This window comes from Syngnathoides biaculeatus, chromosome 13, assembly GCF_019802595.1.
Source record: "Syngnathoides biaculeatus isolate LvHL_M chromosome 13, ASM1980259v1, whole genome shotgun sequence".
NCBI classification, from domain to species: Eukaryota; Metazoa; Chordata; class Actinopteri; order Syngnathiformes; family Syngnathidae; genus Syngnathoides; species Syngnathoides biaculeatus.
Genome location: NC_084652.1, coordinates 25,000,524 through 25,022,850, shown reverse-complemented (window position 1 = coordinate 25,022,850; position 22,327 = coordinate 25,000,524). Strand labels below are relative to the sequence as shown.

At 43.6% G+C, this 22,327-nt stretch overlaps 1 protein-coding gene across 2 annotated transcripts in view; it reads right to left on the bottom strand.

The window, feature by feature from the left end:
• The window catches only part of dlgap1a (discs, large (Drosophila) homolog-associated protein 1a), a 162,054-nt gene that overhangs the window by 4,650 nt on the left and 135,077 nt on the right, over nucleotides 1–22,327 (bottom strand). For both annotated transcript variants that reach the window (XM_061838973.1, XM_061838974.1), the window contains exons 9-15: nucleotides 20,587–20,745; nucleotides 20,335–20,417; nucleotides 18,889–18,934; nucleotides 14,320–14,601; nucleotides 13,406–13,538; nucleotides 3,904–3,995; nucleotides 1,241–1,393 (exon numbers count right to left, since the gene is read on the bottom strand). In XM_061838973.1, coding sequence (XP_061694957.1) covers nucleotides 1,241–1,393; nucleotides 3,904–3,995; nucleotides 13,406–13,538; nucleotides 14,320–14,601; nucleotides 18,889–18,934; nucleotides 20,335–20,417; nucleotides 20,587–20,745 — 948 coding nt within the window. The remainder of the gene's footprint in view (nucleotides 1–1,240; nucleotides 1,394–3,903; nucleotides 3,996–13,405; nucleotides 13,539–14,319; nucleotides 14,602–18,888; nucleotides 18,935–20,334; nucleotides 20,418–20,586; nucleotides 20,746–22,327) is intronic.

Below are 22,327 nucleotides of genomic sequence, written 5' to 3'. Positions count from 1 at the left end.
TTTTTAAAAAATCATGCCGTCGACAGTGAACGATCAACTGCTTATCATATCAGGGATAAGAATTTTCCGCCGATCGGCGGATTCCTGACTTTTTCAGACCAAAATGACCATTCTCGAGATAAGCGCAAATCCGTTGAGAAAATTTCAGGAAGGGGTAGGGGTACGGTATCGTGCGCCTGCCTCTCGGTGGTGGGCTCCGAGCTGCAAGTTCAGCTTAGTGCTAGCACAAGCACGACTGTCATATGCCGTTCTAATTTGCTCGGTAGTGTAAATATTTGCATTTTGTGACGTAAACATTAAAACTTGTTTGCGGCAGATTACTCGATTGGACAACAGAGTTATACAGTATAACGATGCAATCGTGTTAGTGGTTAATCGAGTTTCACCATTGCCATGTACATGTGTTCTCGGTTCTCAGAAATCGCAGTGTAACTTGTTAGTTAGCCAAGTAATGGCGCGTGGGACTTAGCGCGAACTGAGCGACAGTGTGTTCAAAGTTTTACGATGGCGAAAGTGTTAAAAAAAAAGGATGAAGATCGAGCGAGGGCAATTGACAAGGATGCTGGAATCAAAAACTATTTTTTCGTATAGACATTGAAGTGAATACTGTTATATGTATTTTTCATTACAATATCTATTTTAGAATGTTTATAGGGATGTCACTCGCACTTTAAGTATATTGCACGATTCGTCACTTTAAACTGCAAACATTGCACAACAAAACGGAAATGGCTTGAAAAAAGTGTAACTGTGCAGATAGGACCGAAAACAGTATCAACATGTCCAACCGAACACATACAAAAAGTGGACATTCCCGGCAAAGTGCTGTGCACTCTGTTGTGATAGGAGCAAAAAATATCCAGGAGGAAACTCAACCCCAACCCCCCTCCCTCCCCACCCACCCCCACCCCAACCCAACCCCGCAACCCCCCCGACAGACATTTTCAGTGTTTTTCCAAATTGGGCATTCTCATCCCAGTAAGATTAATTGTGTTGAACTCTCGGCTCTTTGTGGTTTGTGGGCCAAAGAAGTAATCTATGAGTATTCATTTCTGGTTATCCTTGTGTTGGCAGAGTTTGGTGGATATCGTATTGGAGCGCATGACTTCATTTTGTAAGTGGTCATAATCTTGTGGCTGGTCTTTGTATTCCAAATGATTTTTGTTCTTAGACGCGACTACAGATATGGCCCTATAAAGTAAGACACATACTTGTGTCTTTGTTGTGTGTGTTTCAGTACCTTTCTCTCAGGTGGGTCTAGGGGTCTCCAATTGTTGGCTCGGAGTTGGTGAAGCTCATCAAACTTGAGGCTAATGTTCTCAATGGACAATTGGAGCATGTCCCAAAAACCAGCCAAGTCGGAGGCTACAGGCCGTGGGTGGGCATGAGGGTTCTATGACCGGTAGAGAAGGATGACAAAGAGGAAAGACTTAAGAGAGTGATGATATTCTAATGATGTATAGAAGCAGTACAAAACAAATGGATGAGCAATAGATTCACACATTTGGCACTTGTCAAATTTCTTAATTTCCACCAATTTTCTTGTAGGTTTTATCTGTTTACACTCTCTCTGAAATGTATGAATGTGTCATGAGCAAGACTTGGCCACTGCCAAGAGCGCCGACACCTGTCACTCCTCACAGCTGTTTCACATTGTGACCGTAATTTTACAGGCATTTAAGCTGGTGTTTTTCACTGGCATTGGCCATTTCGTTGTGCTCTGAGTTAGTGAGTTGCATTCATCGATAGTAGGAATCTCTACCACTGAAAATAGAGTATTGTTGAGCTATCCTCGTCACAGCGTTTTTGTGCCACCAGAGTTTAGTCCTGTCTTAGTTTATGTTTCATAGTCATTGTCAAGTCCTAGTTCATAGTTTTTCTCCTAGTTATCAAACCTCGCTGCATGTCTTTTGGATCCTGCCTGTCGTGTATGACCTCAGTTTTGAATAAAACTACACCTAACATGCCCTCGTCTCGGAGTCCTGCATATGGGTCCAGCTCCACACTGGAGGTTTTTGACAGAATGAACTGGCCAATACAAGACCCAGCAGGAAAGACGCGGCATCACCGGGAATGGCGCCAGGCACACCGCCTGGCTGAGGACCAAGCATATCCTATCCGGGTGGGCTCCATGATGTTGTCCCCTCTTTCCTTGTCATACGCACCACCCTTGTGTCATGATTACTTCCTGACCAGAACCTGTCACAACCACATATTTTTTTGGACTCGGATTTTTCGGACTTTGAGGAAGACTTAAATTTATATGACCGGGTGCCTGACTGTAATTTGGATATTGACTGTGAACTTCCTATCCCTGTGATCAGACCTAGTCTGTGTCACCGCCCCACGTCTCCAGATTCCGAGTGCCTTCGCCCGTTAGGTCCAAGTCCTCGTCCTCCAATCTTTTTTTGGGAACCTGCTTGGCCATCTACCCAGGTCCTCCACGTATCGGCCAGAGGAGATGCCCAAGAAAGGTGCCCCCTTGTGCTTCCCGCTGCGTGGCGACCAAGACACCGCCATCGTCCATCCATGCCTCACCAGCTACGACCAACCCAGCAGATCCGGAACTGATTATGAAACTTCCAGACCAGAGGGAGGAGTCCACAACTCCCGAGGTGCAGCGACTCAAGAATCACAAGGTCTTCTATCACGAAATGCTGGCGGAAATAGAGCGGCAGAGTGCTGAACTTGCGGTCCTCACGGCCCAGGTTCAGCGGGAAATAGATAACTGGCCGAGCTACGCCCATGTCGCGGTTGCAACAGACTCGCTGCTGACTCACGCTCATGCTGCGGTGGCAACTGACCCGCTACCGAGCTAAGACCATGTCTTCCTTCCTTCCTGACAAATCACGATTACGCCACGGTAGCTACTGACCTGTTTCATAACCTAGCTCACATCTCTGGTGGCAACAGATCCGCTGCCACGTCACACCCACGTCACGGTGGCGACAGACTTTCGGGCGAGCGTCAAAGTAAAATAGCAGACTTGGCGAACGAAAACAAGCCTCCAATAGCTCCTCCTGTTTTTGTTTTCCAAAAAGACAAAACTCAGAAGTGATCAGCAGAGGGCTTAAGTACAGAGGATGGAGAAGATTCAGAGAAAGACAAGATAAACTAATTTCCTCCAGTGAAAAGGGGGAGGAGTTTATCATTCCCGTCGCTCCATTCTGTTCCCAAGAACAATGTATTCATGCCTCCCAGTTTCTGCCAGTCTCCCACCGGGAAAACTGACTCTAAGCCAGACGAGAAGCCAGTCGGGTTCCGTCCAAAGCCACCGTCTCTCATTCATCGGCAAGCGCCCAGTTCGGGTGTGCCAAGTCGGAAACCAAAAGAGCAACAACACAGCATTCTGCGGCCTGCGGTTCTTCAGGCGCCCCCCTTCAAATCCCATGCTCCTGTTCAGGCGGCGGCGATGACTCGGCCGCCCTACGTTCTTGTTCAGGCGGCAGCAGCAGCTCCGCGGCCGCCTCCCGCTCCTGTCACCATGTTTCATAGTCATTGTCAAGTCCTAGTTCATAGTTTGTCTCCTAGTCATCAGACCTCGCTGCATGTCTTTTGGGTCCTGCCTAGCCTAGGATTTCTGTACCTCTGCCTTCTTGGACTGTTTACACCGCTTATGACCTCAGCTTTGAATAGAACTACGTCTAACATCATGCCCTCATCTCGGAGTCCTGCATTTTGGTCTGGAGGTTCATGACAGAATGTACTATATTATTATATATCCCCAAGACCATCCTGGTTTCATTGTCAGTTAATGAGAGTTTTTGTAACGTTTTTGATACTTTTAGATTTTATTGCCAAAACAAGGAAGTCCTGAGACAGCAATAATATTACTTATTTAAATTTGCACTCTTGCAATTTGTACCCATGAGTATGTATGAGGGATAAAAGATGATCACTCACTAAATTCTCCTCACAAAGTTCTCTGAACTGTTGAAACTTTTGTGACATCAATAGCTGAGCACTTCCGATGGCACTCCTCATCTTTCCCAGAACTGCAACCACAGAAACATAAATAAGACAAAGTGATAGAAATTGTAAAATACTATAAAACAGTATAAAATAACGGGTTTAATCACAAGAAACACAAAATATGATTGCAAGGATGGGAAAATTGTCAATGGTGTTAAATGAAATTAAAAAAATTAAAAGTTAAATGAGTGGCAGAATGAGAAATATAATAAAAACATCAGGAAGCACGGGTTAGAGTGTCTCACAGTTCGGCGGCTCGGTGTTCAAATCCCAGTCCTGCCTGTGTGTAGTTTGCATGCTCTCCCCGTCGTGCCTGCATGGGTTTTCTCCAGGCACTCCGGTTTCCTCTCACATCCCCAAAACATGCATTATTTGGACACTAAATTGAATTGCCCTTAGGTGTGATTGGAAGTGTGAATGGTTGTTTATTTCTATGTACCCTGTGATTGGGTGGCAACCATTTCAGGGTTTTGGCCGAAGACAGGGCATAGGATGAGATGGGATAGGCTCCAGCACTCCTACAACATTTGTAAGGATATGCGGAACAGAAAATGGATGGATGGATAATCACAATAAAAATCAGATTGAATGGCCAGAAATGTAACAACACACAAGGAATTTGTCTCTGGCAGTCGGTGCCGCCCTGGTACGACATTCATGTTGAAGACTGAGAAGAAGAACAAACAAACTAACAAGACCAAAGAACAATAGATATTCAATTAAAAGGAAACTATTCCTTATAAGAGTCACAGATGTGCAAAGATGCAGAGATTTTTAATATTTTGGATCAGTTAAGAGTGCATCAACGCCCCACATAACGTTGAGATTATACAGAGTGCCCTTACCCATTCGCGGTTCGCTGTTATAGACGAGCGCAATGACAATTGTGCAAAGTTTGCAGTTTAAAGTGACGAATCGTGCAATATACTTAAAGTGCGGGTGACATCCCTATAAACATTCTAAAATAGATATTGTAATGAAAAATACATATAACAGTATTCACTTCAATGTCTATACGAAAAAAAAAAGTGAGCGGAGAGCGCATCATCCATGCAGAAAGTTGCGCAATTGAGTGTCCCTCGACATCCAAGTGGTCGCCATATTAGTCACGTCATCTGTCCTTGACGTCATCGTCACTTCCGCCGTTGAAAATGCGCAGTGCCTGCTACTATGGAAGCCGAACAACAGAGATATTTAAACAAACGCGCCCCTTCTGACACGGAAGTTCTTTTCGAAAAGGAAAACACCACACAACCGAGTGAAGTTACCGGGGCAATACTACACTATTGTTTCGAGCCCTCAGGGCAATATTACACTATTGTTTCGAGCCATATTCAGATGATATGCCATCACAGACACACCGCATCCAATCCGATCCACTTCTCGGCGGAGATGAGCCATCGCGGCTCATCGCAGCCGGCCGGTGTGGCTTATGACGGAGCCGAGTGCTCACAGTTGACCCGGCACGCGACTGAGTAACGCATTCTCGGCTGGGTTCTTCAGAGCCGCCCCCGTCGCAAAGTCCGACGTGCAGCCTTCGCGGAAGATGTGAGCACCGAACGCGGCGCCTCAGCCGGTGTGGCTGAGTTTCGGCCCGCCATCCTATATAAGGAGGGGGTGGAGCCTAGCTATATTGCAGGCTGAGTGAGACATTGTTGGCTGGGCGATGCGCACACATTTCATACGCGGATCTTTTGTTACGTTATGAGAGAGACCGATTACATGGTCTGCCCCAAACTATTATTTTTTTTAATAGCTGTATGTGCACATCAACACATTTCATACGCGGATCTTTTGCTACGTTATGAGAGAGACCGATTACGTTGTGATATTTTCAACAAAGAAAAATAGCACTGCATATAAAAATAAGAATAATTAAAAATACAGGGCGGCATGGTTGAGCAGCTGGAAAGTGTTGGCCTCACTGTTCTGAGGAAGTTTCAATCCCAGCCCTCCTTGTGTGGAGTTTGCATGTTCTCCCCGTGCCTGTGTGGGTTTTCTCCAGGCACTCCGGTTTCCTCCCATATCCAAAAAACATGCAACATTAATTAAACACTCTAAATTGCCCTTAGGTGTCATTGTGAGTGTGGCTGTTTGTCTCGATATGCCCTGTGATTGGCTGGCAACCATTTCAGGGTGTACCCTGCTTCCTGCCCGTTGACAGATGGGATAGGCTCCAGCACTCCTGCGACCCTTGAGAGGATAAGCAGCTAAGAAAATGCATGTACAGATGGATAAAAAAAAATATTAGAGAACAGAAAGACCTGGTTAGTTCCTTGTGTACATACTTTCCATTGTGATATTATTTCTAGTTGACGACCATTGAAGCATATCAATAAAGAATTAATTCCTTCTTGGATTGCTAACTGACATTTTTATGCAGTCTCTTTCATGGAACAGTAAGGGCCTAACCTCACCTCTAAATACTTTGTCTAGAATTCTGGCTATGCCACGAAATGACTAAATTCAACAATCTTCTTCTTTTGCTTCAGGTTGTCCCGAGGCAGAGGTGAGAGGCGGTGGCTGCTGGTGGTTGAGCGCCACTGAGGCATGGGCGAGAGGTAGTGGTGGCTGGTGGTTGAGCACTGCCGAGGCATGTGCGAGAGGTAGTGGTGGCTGGTGGTTGAGCACTGCCGAGGCATGTGCGAGAGGTGCTGCTTGCTGACCGAGTCCTGCCACTGGAGCAGGAATGAGAAGTGGCTGTTGTGGGCGCCGCAGTAGCACCCGCTGGATAAGAAGGCTGGTTGCTCGACTTTGCCTGAGTGCATGATGCATTAAGTGCGACGAGATAGGTGCACATAGTGGATCCTGCAGGCCGAGTGGTAACTAGACGGGAATCAGACGCCGCTGGCCGGGCACCAACAAAACAGGGCCTTGTGGTGGACGTCACAGCCTGGACGCCATGGAAACAAGAACACGTGGTTGACACTGCGGGCAGGGCACCACCACATCAGGAAGAGCGGCTCCTGGTTGGAAGCCGTCGAAACAGAAGCAAGAGGTGACGGCCGTACGTCGCGTGCCGTTGCCGGATAATCTGGTGGTTGCTGCGGGCTGGGTGGGTGGAACAAAAACAAGAGGCAGTGGCTGGTCAATGAATCCCCTCTTGAGCCAGGTCCACGAGAACCATAAACTGTGAGGCTAAATGACTCTTCATGGAAGCCCACCGCTGCGATTGATCCTTGAGACAGAGGCAGAAGGCAGCAAATTCTTCATCCCGCTCGCTTGAAGGCAGCGTGCATCAGGTCTGAGTCCACTGGGTCCACGTATGGCCTGTTCGCTCTGTCAGGAGCAAGCGGCATGGGGTAGGACCCAAATGCAGAACTTCGAGGCAGTGAAATGGTTTTTGAGGGTGCTTTAATACCAGGCAGAGGTCATAAATTGGTAAGCAGTCCAAAAGTGGTAAAGCATGATGCCCTGCTCCTTGAGATATGGTAGCTGACTTCAAGTTCTCTGATAAATTCTATTTCAATGATTTCTTGTAGGCGGCACGGTGGCTCAGCTGGTAAAGTTGTTGGCTTCACAGTTCTGAGGTCTCCGGGTTCAATCCCGTACCCGCCTGTGTGGAGTTTGTATGTTCTCCCCGTGCCTGCGTGGGTTTCCTCCGGGCACTCCGGTTACCTCCCGCATTCCAAAAATATGCAACATTAATTGGACATTCTAAATTGCCCCCTCGGTGTGATTATGAGTGTGGCTGTTTGTCTCAATGTGCCCTGCGTTTGGCTGGCAACCAGTTCAGGGTGTACCCCACCTCCTGCCCGTTGACACCTGGGATAGGCTCCAGCACTCCCCTCGTCCCTTGTGAGGATAAGTGGCAAAGAAAATGGATGGATGGATGATTTCTTGTATGGTGATAGTATGGTGATAATCACATTTGCGTGTGGCTTGTGAATTTAATTTCACCTTTCCCACACAAAAATGAAACAGTAGATTATTGGTTGTCTCAGATGTTGTAGGTTGATCCCTTATCTGTGTTATTTATTGATGTTCTATGGTTTACCTGCAGCAGTCCATGATACGCTCTTGCCGTGCGTGTCCTTGGACCCCAATAAACATTCATTGCCACAGAAACCTGCGTGATCTCTCATGCACACACAAGAAGCCAGTAGCATTTACATGGTGTCAGAAGACAGCAGATACGAACTATTGCCTCTGAGTAACTTTTTTTTTTCTGGGTCGCTTGTTTTCATTTTTCGGAGGACCTGATGCTATGCTAACTGGCTAGCCAAGCCAAGGACATCGCTCATTTTTTGCCCAGCCATGGCAGAGAGTTTTCACAGGCTGGACCTCGTCGTTTTTGACAAAAATGTTTTTGAAAGATGGCGTGTTTTTGAACGGATGTACGCCATTTTTTATTGCTGAAGCACACCCTGAGAAGCCTGCAAAGACAAAGATGTACATTCTCCTTAACCTGGCTGGCTCTGAAGCCATCGACCGCGAACGGTCATTCGTGAATGCGTCTGAAGTGCGTGAGTCTGGGAATAATGGAGCGATTATCACCCCAGCGGAGTCCAGAGAGGATCCAGAGTGCTTGAAGAGAAAATTCAGGGAAATGTGCAATGCTCAAGCAACAGGACAATGGACAGGAACAGATTTCATTAACGGGATCAAAGACAAGGCGAGAGCATTGAATCCTACATAAGTGACTTAAAAATCAAAGCTAAAACTCACCACTTTGAAGATTTGACTGACGAACTTATATAAGATTGCATTGTGTGTGGCATTACCAATGACTCTTTGAGAAAATCTCTGCTGAGAGATAGTGAACTGACCCTGGCCAAAGCCATCTCAGTCTGTCGCATCCATGAAACGGCACAGGAAAGGCCTTAAACAGTCAGTGCATGAAGTGTCAGTGGAACAGACATCAGCACAGGAAGATGCCACGTTATATTTGGATGGTGTTGATGTTGCCTACCAAATCAACATCGTTGATGCACAGGATGAAGGATTTATTACTGTGCAACTGAATGGAAAATTTGTGGAATTTAAAGTGGACACTGCAGCGAAATGTAATGTGCTTCCACAAAAGACTTTCATGCAACTGTCTACAAGACAGGAAATCACTCTACAAATGACTGATATAAACCTCATCGCCTGCGGAAGCACCAGGATTGAAACAAATGGCCTCGCTATTCTGTCATGCTGCCTGAAGGAGAAACATCACACATTAAACTTTTTCATAGTGTATGTGGATGTGCAGCCACTTCTCGGATATCGCGCGTGTGGACATGGGAATCGTTAGGATGAGCCAAGTCACTCTGGACAGCAACGCGGATTTCAGAACACAGACTCTCAGACAATACAATGATGTTTTTGATGACAAACTCAGAAAGCTTACAGTCACGTACTCGATGACACTGGACCCCAACACACAACTTTTGGTCTGACCAACTCACCGCATTCTTATGGGTATGCAAGAAAGAGTGCAAGCAGAGCTCAGTCGCATGCAAAACATGTGAATTATCACACTTGTCACAGAGCCCAGAGACTGGGTTTCCTCTATGGTAGTAGTCCACAAGAAGAACATGAGTGATATACGACTCTGCATTAATTGAAAAGATCTCAACACGGCACTCAAGAGACCTCACCATCCAATGCGCTCTGTTGAGGAGGTGGCTGTTCAGATGTCTGGGGTGGCTGTGTTCTCCGTTCTGGACGCCAAGAACTCCTTTTGGCAAATCAGTCTCAACAAGAAATCCTCCATAATGACAACATTCAGTACTCCATTCTGGAGGTTCAGATTCTTGTGCATGCCTTTTGGTATCAACTCTGCCAGCGAGGTGTTTCAGTGCAAAATGGAGCTGTTGTTTACTGGCTACCCATGCTCAGTAATCATCAATGACATCATCATTGGAGGCCGCGACACGGCTAAACATGGCGCAAACTTCAAAAAGGCGCTCGACCGTGTAAGGGCAGTCAATCAAGCTCAATCGAGAAAAATGCAAGTTCCATTTGGATCAAGTGGGGTATGTGGGCCACATCTTCACAAGTCAGGGCCTCAAAGCCGACCCTGCCAAAACAGCAGCCATCACCTGCATGCCAGTCCCTACAGACGTTACATCACTGCAGTGTTTCCTGGGGATGGGAATCTATCCCTCTGAGGCAACTGATGTACAAGGACACCGAATGGTGCTGGCTCCAACAGCACCAGGGGGCGTTTGATCGCTTGAAGTCATGCCTTTAAAATCCACTGATGTTGGTATATTACGACGTCAAGGCACCAGTCACACTCACTTGCGATGCCTCATGGTCTGGACTCGGGGCAGCGTGCATGCAAAATGGCAGACCAGTCGCATTCGCCTCACGATCCCTCACTGACACAGAGACATGGTATGCTCAAATAGAATATGAGCTCCTAGCTGTTGTGTTTGGCTGCACAAAGTTTAAAGACAATGTGTATGGAAAGTCGGTTGTTGTGGAAACCGACCACCAGCCCTGAGTGACAAGACTTAAAAAGTCCCTTCACACTGCCCCTGCCCGTCTTCAGGGTATGCTGCTTCGCCTGCAAAGCTATGACATCAGCCTAGTGTACAAAAAAGGCAAGCACATGTATGTGGCTGACACTCTCTCCAGAGCTCCATGCCCTCAAGCTTCTCACAGCCATCCAGAGGAGGAGGCTTATGAAGTCATATCAGTTAGTTACATCTCCACAGCTCGCCTGGAAGAGCTCAGGCAACACATCGCAGAGCATGAGGAAGTGCAAATTTTTGCCAAACAATGGGATTTCATCCACACTACCAGCAGTCCTGAATTCCCACAATCCAACAGCCTCGCAGAGAGAGCAGTGCACAGCGCAGAAGCCGTGATGGAAAAGTTTCACAGAGACGGATCAGATGTCTTCCTCAGCATCTTGAATCTCAGGAACGTCCCTCTAGATCCAGCATTGGGTTCACCTGCAGAACCCCTCATGTTGCGTCAAACACGTACAGCCATCCGTCTGCACCAAACTGCTAGAATCAACACCTAAATGCAGCTAGCAGGTCAGTGCCCAGCTCTTCAACAAAAGGCTCACTTTGAAACACCAGCATGACAAGTCAAGTCATCCACTGCAGCCTTTAACAGAAGGACAGGTGGTTCGCATCCAAACACCCAAGGGATTCGATCAGGCGGGGGTTGTCAAGGAGAAAAGCAAGGAGCACCGCTCCTACATCATCCATTCAAATGGGACAACTTACAGGAGGAACCGCCGACACATTCTTTATGTGGTGGAGCAACCACCACAGCTCCAGACAGACGATCAGAACTTACACAACTGTCACCAGACAGTCAACAGCCCCACATTCACATCATTCACACCACGCATGCCCAATCTAACCTCCATGCAACCACAACAGACACCCTCCCCCCAGTCAGCATGCACTACACACTCGCCCAAAAAGAACAGCAGCAGTGCACACTACATAACACGCTCAGGTCATATCTGCAGACTGAAATCTAAATACACATGACAAAAAAAATCGCTGTGTATTGTGTTTATGAATAGTTAAAATGAGTATTTGTTTGATGAAGTAGTAGTAATTGATTCATCAGATCATCTATGTTCATTTTCTTAAAATTCATCCTGACTACATTATCCTGAATATATGTTTGTTTGTCTTCATGTATGAGGCATTATTTTCATTTCAGAGGTTACGACAAGAGCTACTGCTAAAGTGTTAGTTATATAAGGAATCTTTAAAGTGCTCTACTTACTGTACATAGTGCTTTTTGTTTGTATTCGGGGATGCAAGCTAAAGGAAGGAGATGTAGATTATTGGTTGTCTCACCTCTCCTGGGTGTTGTGGGTGATCCCTTATCTGTGTTATCCATTAATGTTGTTCTATGTTTTTACCTGCAGCAGTCCATGATACATTCTCACTGTGTTACATGTCCTTGGACTCCAATAAACGTTCATTGCTTCAGAAACCTGTGTGATCTCTCACGCACACACAAGAAGCTAGGAGCATGTACAAGAACCATCACAAAAAGATGGTTATTAACGTAGATTTAAAAACATTCACACCTGGGTCTGATGTCACTTCTCTTGGCATTTTATTTAATTTGTGTGCGGTATAGCTCAATCCCCCTTCACCATGTATGCTTTGGACTCTGCGCGCCACTATTAGACCTGAGTGTCGCTCTCAGAGGTCTACTGACTTTGTATTCTGTTAGCATTTCTTTCATGTATTGTGTACCCAAACCCTTTAGTGATGTATAGACTTGTAGCAGAATTTTAAAATTTATTGGAAAGGTGACTGGAAGCCAGTGGAAAGACTTAAAATTAGACTAATATGTTCTGACTCCTTTGTTCTGGTCAGAACCCGAGCTTCAGCATTCTGAATGAGCTGGAGCTATTTAATGCTCTTTTGGGGGAGTCCAGTAAAAAACCATTACAATAATTAAGATCAATTGAGATAAAAGCATGGATGAACTTCTCCTGGTCACCTTGACACAGCCATACCTTCACTCGGGATAAGTTCTTCAGATGGCAAAAGGCGGTTTTGGTAATTGAGTTAACTGGGATAGGCTCCAGCACCCCTATGACCCTTGTGAGGATAAGCGGCTTGAAAAATGGACATGGATTTGATATGACTGTTGAAGGTCTGGGCTGTACGGTGGGGGAACTGGTTAGAGCATTGGCCTCACAGTTGTGAGGACTCGGCTTCAAAACCCGTTTTCGCCTGTGTGGAGTTTGCATGTTCTCCCCATGCCTGCCTGGGTTTTCTCTGAGCACTCCAGTTTCCTCCCACATTCCAAAAACATGCACTCATTGTACACTCTAAATTGCCCCTGGGTTTGATTGTGAGTGCGGCTGTTTGCCTCTATGTGCCCTGCACTTGGCTAGCAACCACTTCAGGGTGTACACCGCCACCTGCCCGATGACAGCTGGGATACGCTCCTATGACCCTTGTCAGGATAAGCGGTTCAGCAAATGGATGGATACATGGATGTTGAAGCTCCAGTCATAATCTATCAGAACACCAAGGTTTAGAACTTGGTCATTGTTTTTTTAAAGATAGTGAGTCCAGGTGTTTACTAGCAGGGATCCTCTTTTCTCTATTCTGAAAAACAATTATCGCACTTCCGTTCCAATCTGCACCAATCATGACTCTCTTAACCTGGGATGCTCAGAACTACTTCATCTAGCTCCTTCCAGAATTTCTCTTTGTCAGATCCTACCAGTGGGGTGTAGCCCTGTGGTCATCAGCTATGCCTAGGTGCCTAGCCTTTGCTTGGATCCTCCTCCCTTTTGACTAGACTTCACCACAGTACAAATTCCACCATGTGACAATTCATATATGATCTTAAATCTGGTATCTGTTCGGGAATCCTGCTCAGAAGTGTAGTTGAAAAGAAATGGAGGAACAGTTGTAATGTATAAAAACAAAAATTCTACTTCATGCCTAAATATTTGGTGCATCAGAAATCCAAACTAGCCCCTATTTAAAAGACATACCATCCTCCGGAAGGTCATTATGTTGTTGGTCCATCTCCATCTGTTGACACCAGCCCTCCATGCGATCAGTCTCAGCTTGTAGCAGTTTCAGGAACCATTGGCCATCTCGCTGACACACTGTCCTTTGAACCACCTGCCAGAACATACATTGTGATTGCCACAAGATAATCTGTACAGTACTTTAACATCCTGTTTGGTCAAAACCGCTGCATACCACACTATATTTTATTACCACAAAGTAATGTTTATATTCAGGGCTGAGTCACGCATGTTATAAACTCATACTGTTGTACCATCGATGACACACAGTGAACCCTATCGCTTCCACTATCTCTACATGTTCACATTCACTTGCTGTCCAAGTATGTTACAAACCTATTTATTCTACGTAGTAGTAGTAGCTTGTAGACAACAACCTTAAAAAGTAAAATTGTTGTCTTTCATAGTCTGCATTAATGCATCTCAATATATCACAATTACACCTACTGTTATGTGCACTGTCAATGTACATTGTGTGTTTTTTTTTAAATATAAATATATTTCAACTGGTCAAGGGAGATAGACATGAGCCATGATGGTGGGTTCATACTGAGTCTTGATTTTTTTCCCCCCTTGGCTGTTTCCATATTTCTTGCTCATTTGGAATTTCTTTAATGTTTGAGAAGGGCTGTTCTCAACGTTCTTCCATCTGTAAGGTTTCTGATGATAATGTCTCTTGTGAATTAACTATTAAATAAAAATGGACTTGGCTATATTGTTAGTTTTTTTTTTTTTTACAAGACTATTTTATGATTACATAGCCTATAATTTTACTACTTGCTTCTAAAGCCTTGGGCAATTTGAAAATTAAGTTATAGTATGAGATAATGTTTTCATCAATATGAATATCTATATACAATTTAGTTTCCACTTACCTCTAAAATAGCTGAGCTGTTGAAGTTGACATTAGGTGAGTCATCACTGATGCTATCTATCCAAGGGTCTGGAGGGGGAAGAATGGATGGATCAAAGCCTACATCCTCATACTCATCAGAGGCACAGGCATGGTAGTGGTTCCCTGAGCCCTGGATGCTGACGGTTGACGTGGCAGCATCGCGGGAGTATCGACGAGAAAGGACTCCAGATGACAAGACTTCTAAATCCGCATCAGGAGAGTCAAGAGGAGTGTCAAGGAGGCCCGGCAAGTCCAAATCTGCCTAATTAAGGCAAACATATCACAAGTTAATGAATAATTAAAAATATGTTTCTCATATGTGACAAGAGTACCACAATGTGCAAAATATATACAAACTAAAACTGAGCTAAAACGGAATGTTTGGTTGATAGATTTTACTGTTGATTTCATTCAACATTATCCATCCATCCATTTTCTGAGCCGCTTATCCTCACGAGGGTTGCTGGAGCCTATCTCAGCTGTCATCAGACAGGAGGCAGGGCACACCCTGAACCAGCCAATATCGCAATATGTGATAATGTACATATTGTTAAGACACTTTACTGAAAATAAATGTGCTATATCAGTACTAGGATACAATTGTTTCCCAACCTTTTTTTTTTCCAGCCAAGACACTTATTTTTACGGTCTTATGGGAGATTACCAAACAAACATGTCATGAAAAGTATATACCTGTACAATGCTGTGAAAAAGTATTCACTCCCTTCCTGATTTCATCTTTTTTTGGGGGGGGGTTCTCACACACTCAAAAGTTTTAAATAATCAAAACAAATTTACTATCTCTCAGACACAACCCAACGTAATACAAAATGCTGTTTTCAAACAACAATTTACAGATCCGCGCAGGACGCTTAAGCCAAGCCTACTGAGATACTGTTGTCAAGCACCCCAAGCTATCGATCAAAATGGCGGACGCAGTGCAGCCGAAGCATGTTATGAGCGATTCATTAGAGCCAATTACTGATAGTATTTCTGTTTCCTTTCTGACCATGGTATCAGAAATATCGACAAAGTGTATACAGAAAGGCCTGAATTACTTTCAACAGGGATATATTGTTAATGTCATGGTTTCCCAAACGGGAATGCCAGTTAAAGTTTCTGCAATGTGTTGGCCATCCATGCAAAAGAATCAACCACCTCATAAAACTAATGTTGGACATCGAATGCTATAAGATTTCTGATGCCTGTTGTTCATGCTAAGCAGAGTAAGTTTCCATTTTTACTCTACATAAACATGTCGATTCGAAATGATATCTACGTTCATAGTGGACAATTAATTGACATAAACTATGGAAGCATGCGTGTCCTCTATCGGTCTAAACGTACGCTGTACACGTAAATGTAGGCCCAAAATATTTGTGTTCACGTGTTGTGTTTAATCATGGATAAGAACGCTTGAATATTATTCCCAAAGCTTGTCATACTGTTTCCTACAGGCACACACAACAATTGCGTTGTCCACAGGTAAATACATGGGTTGTTGACAGCCTACAGGATAGAATTTAAAGTAAACATGTACACAAATACCAACATTATATATTTTACAGAGATGTTCTCTTCATTTATTTCAGTCTGGATGGAAAGTGCTCCCATATTATTGGTTTGATTAAAACTCGACAAGGGCTCAAACTCCATAACTATTCTCACGTGCCGCGTGAGCAAAGCTGCACGTCTCTATCACAACAATAGAATAAACCCAGAGGGTCCAAAATCAAACCAGTGCAGGTGAATGAACTAGTTGTAGCTCGACCAACAGAAAGGAGGAAAAGAAAACCAATTCTTTGTCAGACGGATATGAACTACAGTTTAAAATGAAATAAATAATGAATAATAGTGAAAATAATGGGATGGTCTTTGTCAATTTGTAGTGCAAGCCCCTTGTAACATTACAGGAGATGTTCATCATCATTGTACTTTATAGCTGTTACACCGACTAATTGAATAATTTACTTTGGAACAGACGGCTTTATGCTCATTTATCATCGATATGTTCAGATGGTCGTGAGGTTGGCCACAAGCCTTAATCCACTATTTGCATTTATCTAGATTACGCTTTGCGGTGGGAAAGCGCACCAGATATCCTCCCAGTAATCTCTCTGTATACCAATCATCTCCATTACACGTTCCCCAGACACATTGAAGTACCATATATCTGAATCGGATATAAGCAGGACTTTACACTCGCAATTCAGAGGCTTAAAGTAATAATAGTTAGACCTAATTTATCCACACGCTCTCTTTGTTTGTGGGTAAAAGATGGCGGCTGTGGAGAGCAGGCCGGAGATCAGAAAATGATGCTCACTGATTGGTCAAAAGGGAATGTCAATCATTCTCACAGATCCGTGAATTCAATTTATTATGGTACAAAAGAAATTCAAACCATTCTGAGCCTTTCTGAACAAATAATTGCCCCTGAACCTAATAAGTCTTGTGCCACCCCTGGCAGCAATAACTGAAATCAAGCATTTGCGATAACTGGTGAAGAGTATTTCCCATTGCTCGGGAAAAAATTTGTCCCATTCTTCTTTGCAAAATTGTTTCAACTCTGCCATATTGGAGGGTTTTCTAGCATGAACTGCCTGTTTAAGGTCCCACCAGAGCATCTCAATTAGATTTAAATCCAGACTTTGACTTGGCCACTTCAAAAGTGTAATTTTTTGTTTTTGAGCCATTCAGAGGTGGACTTGCTGGTGTGTTTCGGATCATTGTCCTGATGTATGACTTGTGGTAGAGTCATGAACATTGACTTTAACTGAGGTCAGTGAGACCTGCAGGTCTTTAGATGTTGTTTGAGGTTCTTTCGTGACCTTCTGGATGAGTTGTCCTCACACTCTTGGAGCAACTTTAGCTGGTCTTCTACTCTTGGGAATGTTTGTCGATGTTCCCAGTTTTGTCAATTTGTGGATAATGGCTCTGACAGTAGAGCCCTTAAGCCTTGGAAATGGCTTTGTAACCTTTTCCAGACTGATGGATTTCAATCACTTTGAATAGGGCTTTAAATAAGGTATCATTACCTCAGATGCATTATTTCTTGAGGTCTTGTAACCTACTTCATGTTTTCTGGCAGATTCTATGTAAGTGATTTATTGATTCAACAAGCGACGGTAATCAGGTTTGGGTGTGGCTTGTAAAATTGAACTCACCTTTCCCAAATTTGTGGTTGTACACAGTGACTTTGTGATTTACCAAGGAAGAGTGGGGTGAGGGATTACCTTTTTGCAGAGGGTCAGAAAAGTTCAGAGATTTTTGTGCCTTAATAAATCGAATTGTCACTTGAAAACTGCATTTTGCATACCCTTGGGTTATCTCTGAGTGATATTAAAATGGGTTTGATGATTTGAAACCTCTGTGTGTGAGAGATGTGCAAAAAAAAAAAAAAAATCAGGCACTATATGTTGAAATACTTATCTCTCTTCAATTTAACAATAGATTTACTGGTCTTGTTTGGTTCTGTACAAAGCTGACACACTGGCAGGAATTGAAGAAAGATTACTCCAGTTAATTAATTCAGTCTCTTCATAATATAAGAGTGCAAAAAGTAAAGGGTGTCAAGTAGGACTGACAGAGCTTTGGTTGTATTTTAGAAAATGTTAAAAAAAAAAAAAAAAAAGCACCTAAGCTGGTTTCTCAGCAAATAATGGAGTATGGTTTCCCTTCGAAAAATAAGACAATCATTGAATTTATAGGCAGCAAACAGGAAATAGGCAAGGGATGTAGAGTGGAACATCAATTTAACATAGTACTAGGGGCAGGGGGTTGTGCGTTATAACCGATTGACTGATACATTGAAGCACTGATTTGTGGCTATATGCACCAACATTACTGAAAAGTACAAAATTATTGTCTTGCACTTTTTTGTGGCCTAAAATGCCCACATCGGGACATAGTTAGTTTAAACACATTTTTTAAAAAGGGAAAATGTTTGAAAAATTTTAAAATGTGTCCAAAAAATGTTTTAAAACATTTCAAAACATACCTAATGTAACTATTTACTAGTGGCATGTCGATGCAGGTCACTTTCATGAGCCACAAGGAATTAGTGTGCTGATTTCCAAATCGGTTAATTAGATAACACAGAAGAACGGCTTAACAAAACAAACAAAAAAACAAACATACATTATTGTACCAAAAACAGCATGTTCCAGACTCCTGAAACTTGTGTTTCTCTGAAACACTGCCGCAATGTGGGCTCTCTCAGCTCAGAAGTCCATGTGACAATAGGTAGACCTCATGCAATCATGGCCACCATGTCAATGCTTTGCCTCTAAATGTTGCCACATTCAACATGGCAGCCACATATTGCTACCTTGCCTTTAAAGGAAATGCTGCCACATTCAACATTGCTACCACTTAGGCACAGAAAAAATGTGTGTGTGTCAGTCTTTTCTTATATTCTGCCACAAAGAAACTATTTTTGAAGATATGTACACTCTTGACCCTCCATTACTTCCAATATCCATTAAATCAGGGTCTGTTAAATCAAGTTTCCACTGTACAGCCACAAAGAAAGGAGTCATGTATAGCTTACTTGTACAGCTGCTGTCACACTGTTGGAGCGTTGGATGCGACAATACCTGACCAGCAGAGAAAAACAAACAGTTGTCATTTAATCACTGGTGGCCGACATGGATCACAAAATGGCTCAGTATCAACCTGTACCACTTCTTATGTATGTTGACACACAATTCACAAAATGTTTGACTTTCAGGTGAAATTTCAGGATAAACTTAAAATGCACAGACACCTTTACAAGTTAACTAATCTTGACTTCAAAATTTTCGAATGCACATGCAAAACATTCGCAACTGTTTGATCCATGACTCAACCAAAACATTTCCAAGCGTCCACCTCTCTGCCTTTCAGTGACACTTTCAGTCTCTCTGTATCTTTGTTGCAACCTACTGATGACACTGTGACACTAAACTCAGTGGCCACTGACTGCCCTTGGAGAAACATGAAACCTTGAAATGGCATCTTGTCCTCCGGATGTCAAAACGTGAACTGCATGATCATGAGGACTGTTTAAATAACAATTCTAATTAATGCAGGTAAAAATTGTGCCAAACATATGTGCGTTCATCTGAGATGACACGCTGTGGCGACCCCGAAAGGGACAAGCCGAAAGAAACTTACTATATATACAGTATGATAATTGACACATTAAACATCTTTGTGAGTTTACCATTCAGCTCCGTATTAGAGAACAATAACTTAGATGTGCAGGTGTGCATTAAAAGATTTACCGGTCAATTAAATTCACCTGTAAAGGTAATGCTTCATTCTAGGTTAATCATGAACTATCACCCGAATATACCAAACATGTTTTGAGGAGAGTAATAATACATGATGTAGTCTAATCTACAAGAAGCAATCAATAAATGATTATTACATATTCTGTCCAACACATTAAAAATATCAGAAAATTAAAAATACAAAACAATATTGTAGTATCCATCCATTTTCCAAGCTGCTTATCCCTAGAGTGGTTGCAGGAGTGCTGGAGCCTATCCAAGCTAACTTTGGGCAAAAGGCGAATAATACCCTGAAGTGGTTGTCAGTCAGTTCCAGGGCACATATCGACATGACTGAGCAGGAATTGATCCCACACTGCGCGCCCCAAAGTCAATTATCTATATCGTTGCATTCTGAATAATATTGTTCGTGTGAATTTAAAAACAAGCGACAACAAGTTAACAAAGAGTATAAATGTTATAATTTTGAATAGGACGCAATCAAGACATAACATTCAATTTATTTTCAGAAATAAGATGTTGAGAAACATGTTTTAAAATACTGCAAAAGAGAAAACAAAAACCTAAAATCTTAAACACAATGTCTGGAACTGGTCATTTGTCATTTCATCTGATGAGAAAGGAGGTGACTAACCCACTCAAACAAATCATTCATCAAACTTATCAAAGAAAAATGCTAAGTGAGCAACCAATGGTAATGCAATAAGGAAAAAAATAGTCACCGTCTGTCATCCTCCACTTGCACACCAACAGAGGTGAACTTAGACGGGTCCTCAGGGTCCGGAGTTTCCTCTGGTCCATCCACCTACAGAATACCCCAAAACCCACCGCAAAAACATCATAAATTGACCTATTTTAATCAAAATTCTGTTTGCCGATGGTGTATCTCTGGCTACTTATATTCATTTATATAGTTATATTTATTTATGCTTAAATCACTCAAAATTGACGTCTTTCCTATGTGCCCTTAGTACCTGGATACCTATGGAGAGACAATTGTCCTTCCTGAGTTCCTCATTCCTGTATTCATCATGGTAGTCTTCAACAATCAGACCTCTGCTCAAGACTGACTGTGCAGAGGTATTGATTGTCACAGTGCTGTTACTGACATGCTGACTGGCTGGTCCATGTATCTGCAGAAAAATAAATAAATGAAAAAAAATGGACTTTATAACGGTAGAATACTTTCTAAACACCAAAAAAATGTAAATATGCATTCAGCTCAACAAGGCAAGCAAACATTTTGTAGGTGTCGCCAATATTCCCTATGAAGCACAATTGTCGAGTGCACGCCCTAAGAGCTGATGACCTTTGCCTCCCTGCTTTGTGACCCACAATGAGACGGTCGGTGCGAGGGGACAGATAGGGGGACAGAGTGAACAAAGGAATGACCAGCGCAAGAGTGAGAGACTTGAACACAAGTAACATCAGTTTTTCGATGGGAGTGGGGGGATATGAGGAGAATATTAATTAAAGCCCAAGTGTGATCCCTATAAACATTCTAAAATAGACATTGTAATGAAAAATACAGATAACATTATTCACTTCAATGTCTATATGAAAAAATAAATGTGACCGGAGAGCGCGTCTTCCATGCGCAAAGTTGCAGAAGTGTCATTCTACGATATCCAAGTGGTCGCCATATTGGCTGCGTCCTCCGTCCGTGATGAAAACATGCGGTGCACCCTAACTATGGGAGACAAACGCGCCCCTTCTGACACGGAAGCTCTTTTCGAAAAGGAGAACACCACACAACCGAGTGAAGTTACCAGGGCAATATTACACTATTGTTTCAAGCCCTTGGGGCAATATTACACTATTGTTTCAAGCCATATTCAGATGATATGCGATCACGGCCAAACCGCATCCCCGTCCGATCCACTTCCGCAGCGGGGAGATGAGCCATCGCAGCTCATTGCAGCCGGCCGGTGTGGTTTCTGACAGAGCCGTGCTGTGCTGCTTTAGAGGGTTGTTCACAGACGCCACAGTACTGAGCAACACAGTCGAGCCGGGGCGCTTTATGCGAGAGAGGCATTCTCGGCTGGGTTCTTCAGAGCCGGCCCCGTCCGCAAAGCCCGATGTGCAGCCTTCGCAGAAGCTGTGACCTCCGAACACGGCGCCCCAGCCGGTGTGGCTGATTTTCAGCACTGTGGTGGCATATAATGGAGCCTTGCTGCTTTTTGGGGGGGTGGTCAAAGCCGCCACAGTACTTGTTGAACACCGTCGAGCCGGGAAGCATTACTGCCTACCTGTTATTTGGAACCCATGACGCTCTCGTCCTCTGCACCTGTGCAATCCATTTTTCACAACAAACCGGGTCTCTTGCAAACTTATAAAGGCTAAATCCATTCTCCCGAGTGTTCAAGCAATGTCCAGCAATGCAATGAGCCGGCATTTTGGCTAACACGAAGGAACAACGAACTACCTTCCCGGAAGTAAAACAAACGAGTCCACTTGGGGGCGCAGCTGTCCTTTATGTCACTTCCTGCTTCTTCTTGAAAACAAATCCCTCCAGAAGATTTTCATGTCAGGAGTTACAAAAAGCTGTATACGTTAAAATCATGTTTTGTGGTGAAAAAACGCATGGGCCCATATTGCTTGACGTTTTTTTTCATTAATAACATACTAAAAACCATCCATTTCATGACAGGAGCCCTTTAACTAATCAAGAAAACAAGATAAGAGACTGCAAAAAAGGGCCGCACAGGATGTGGG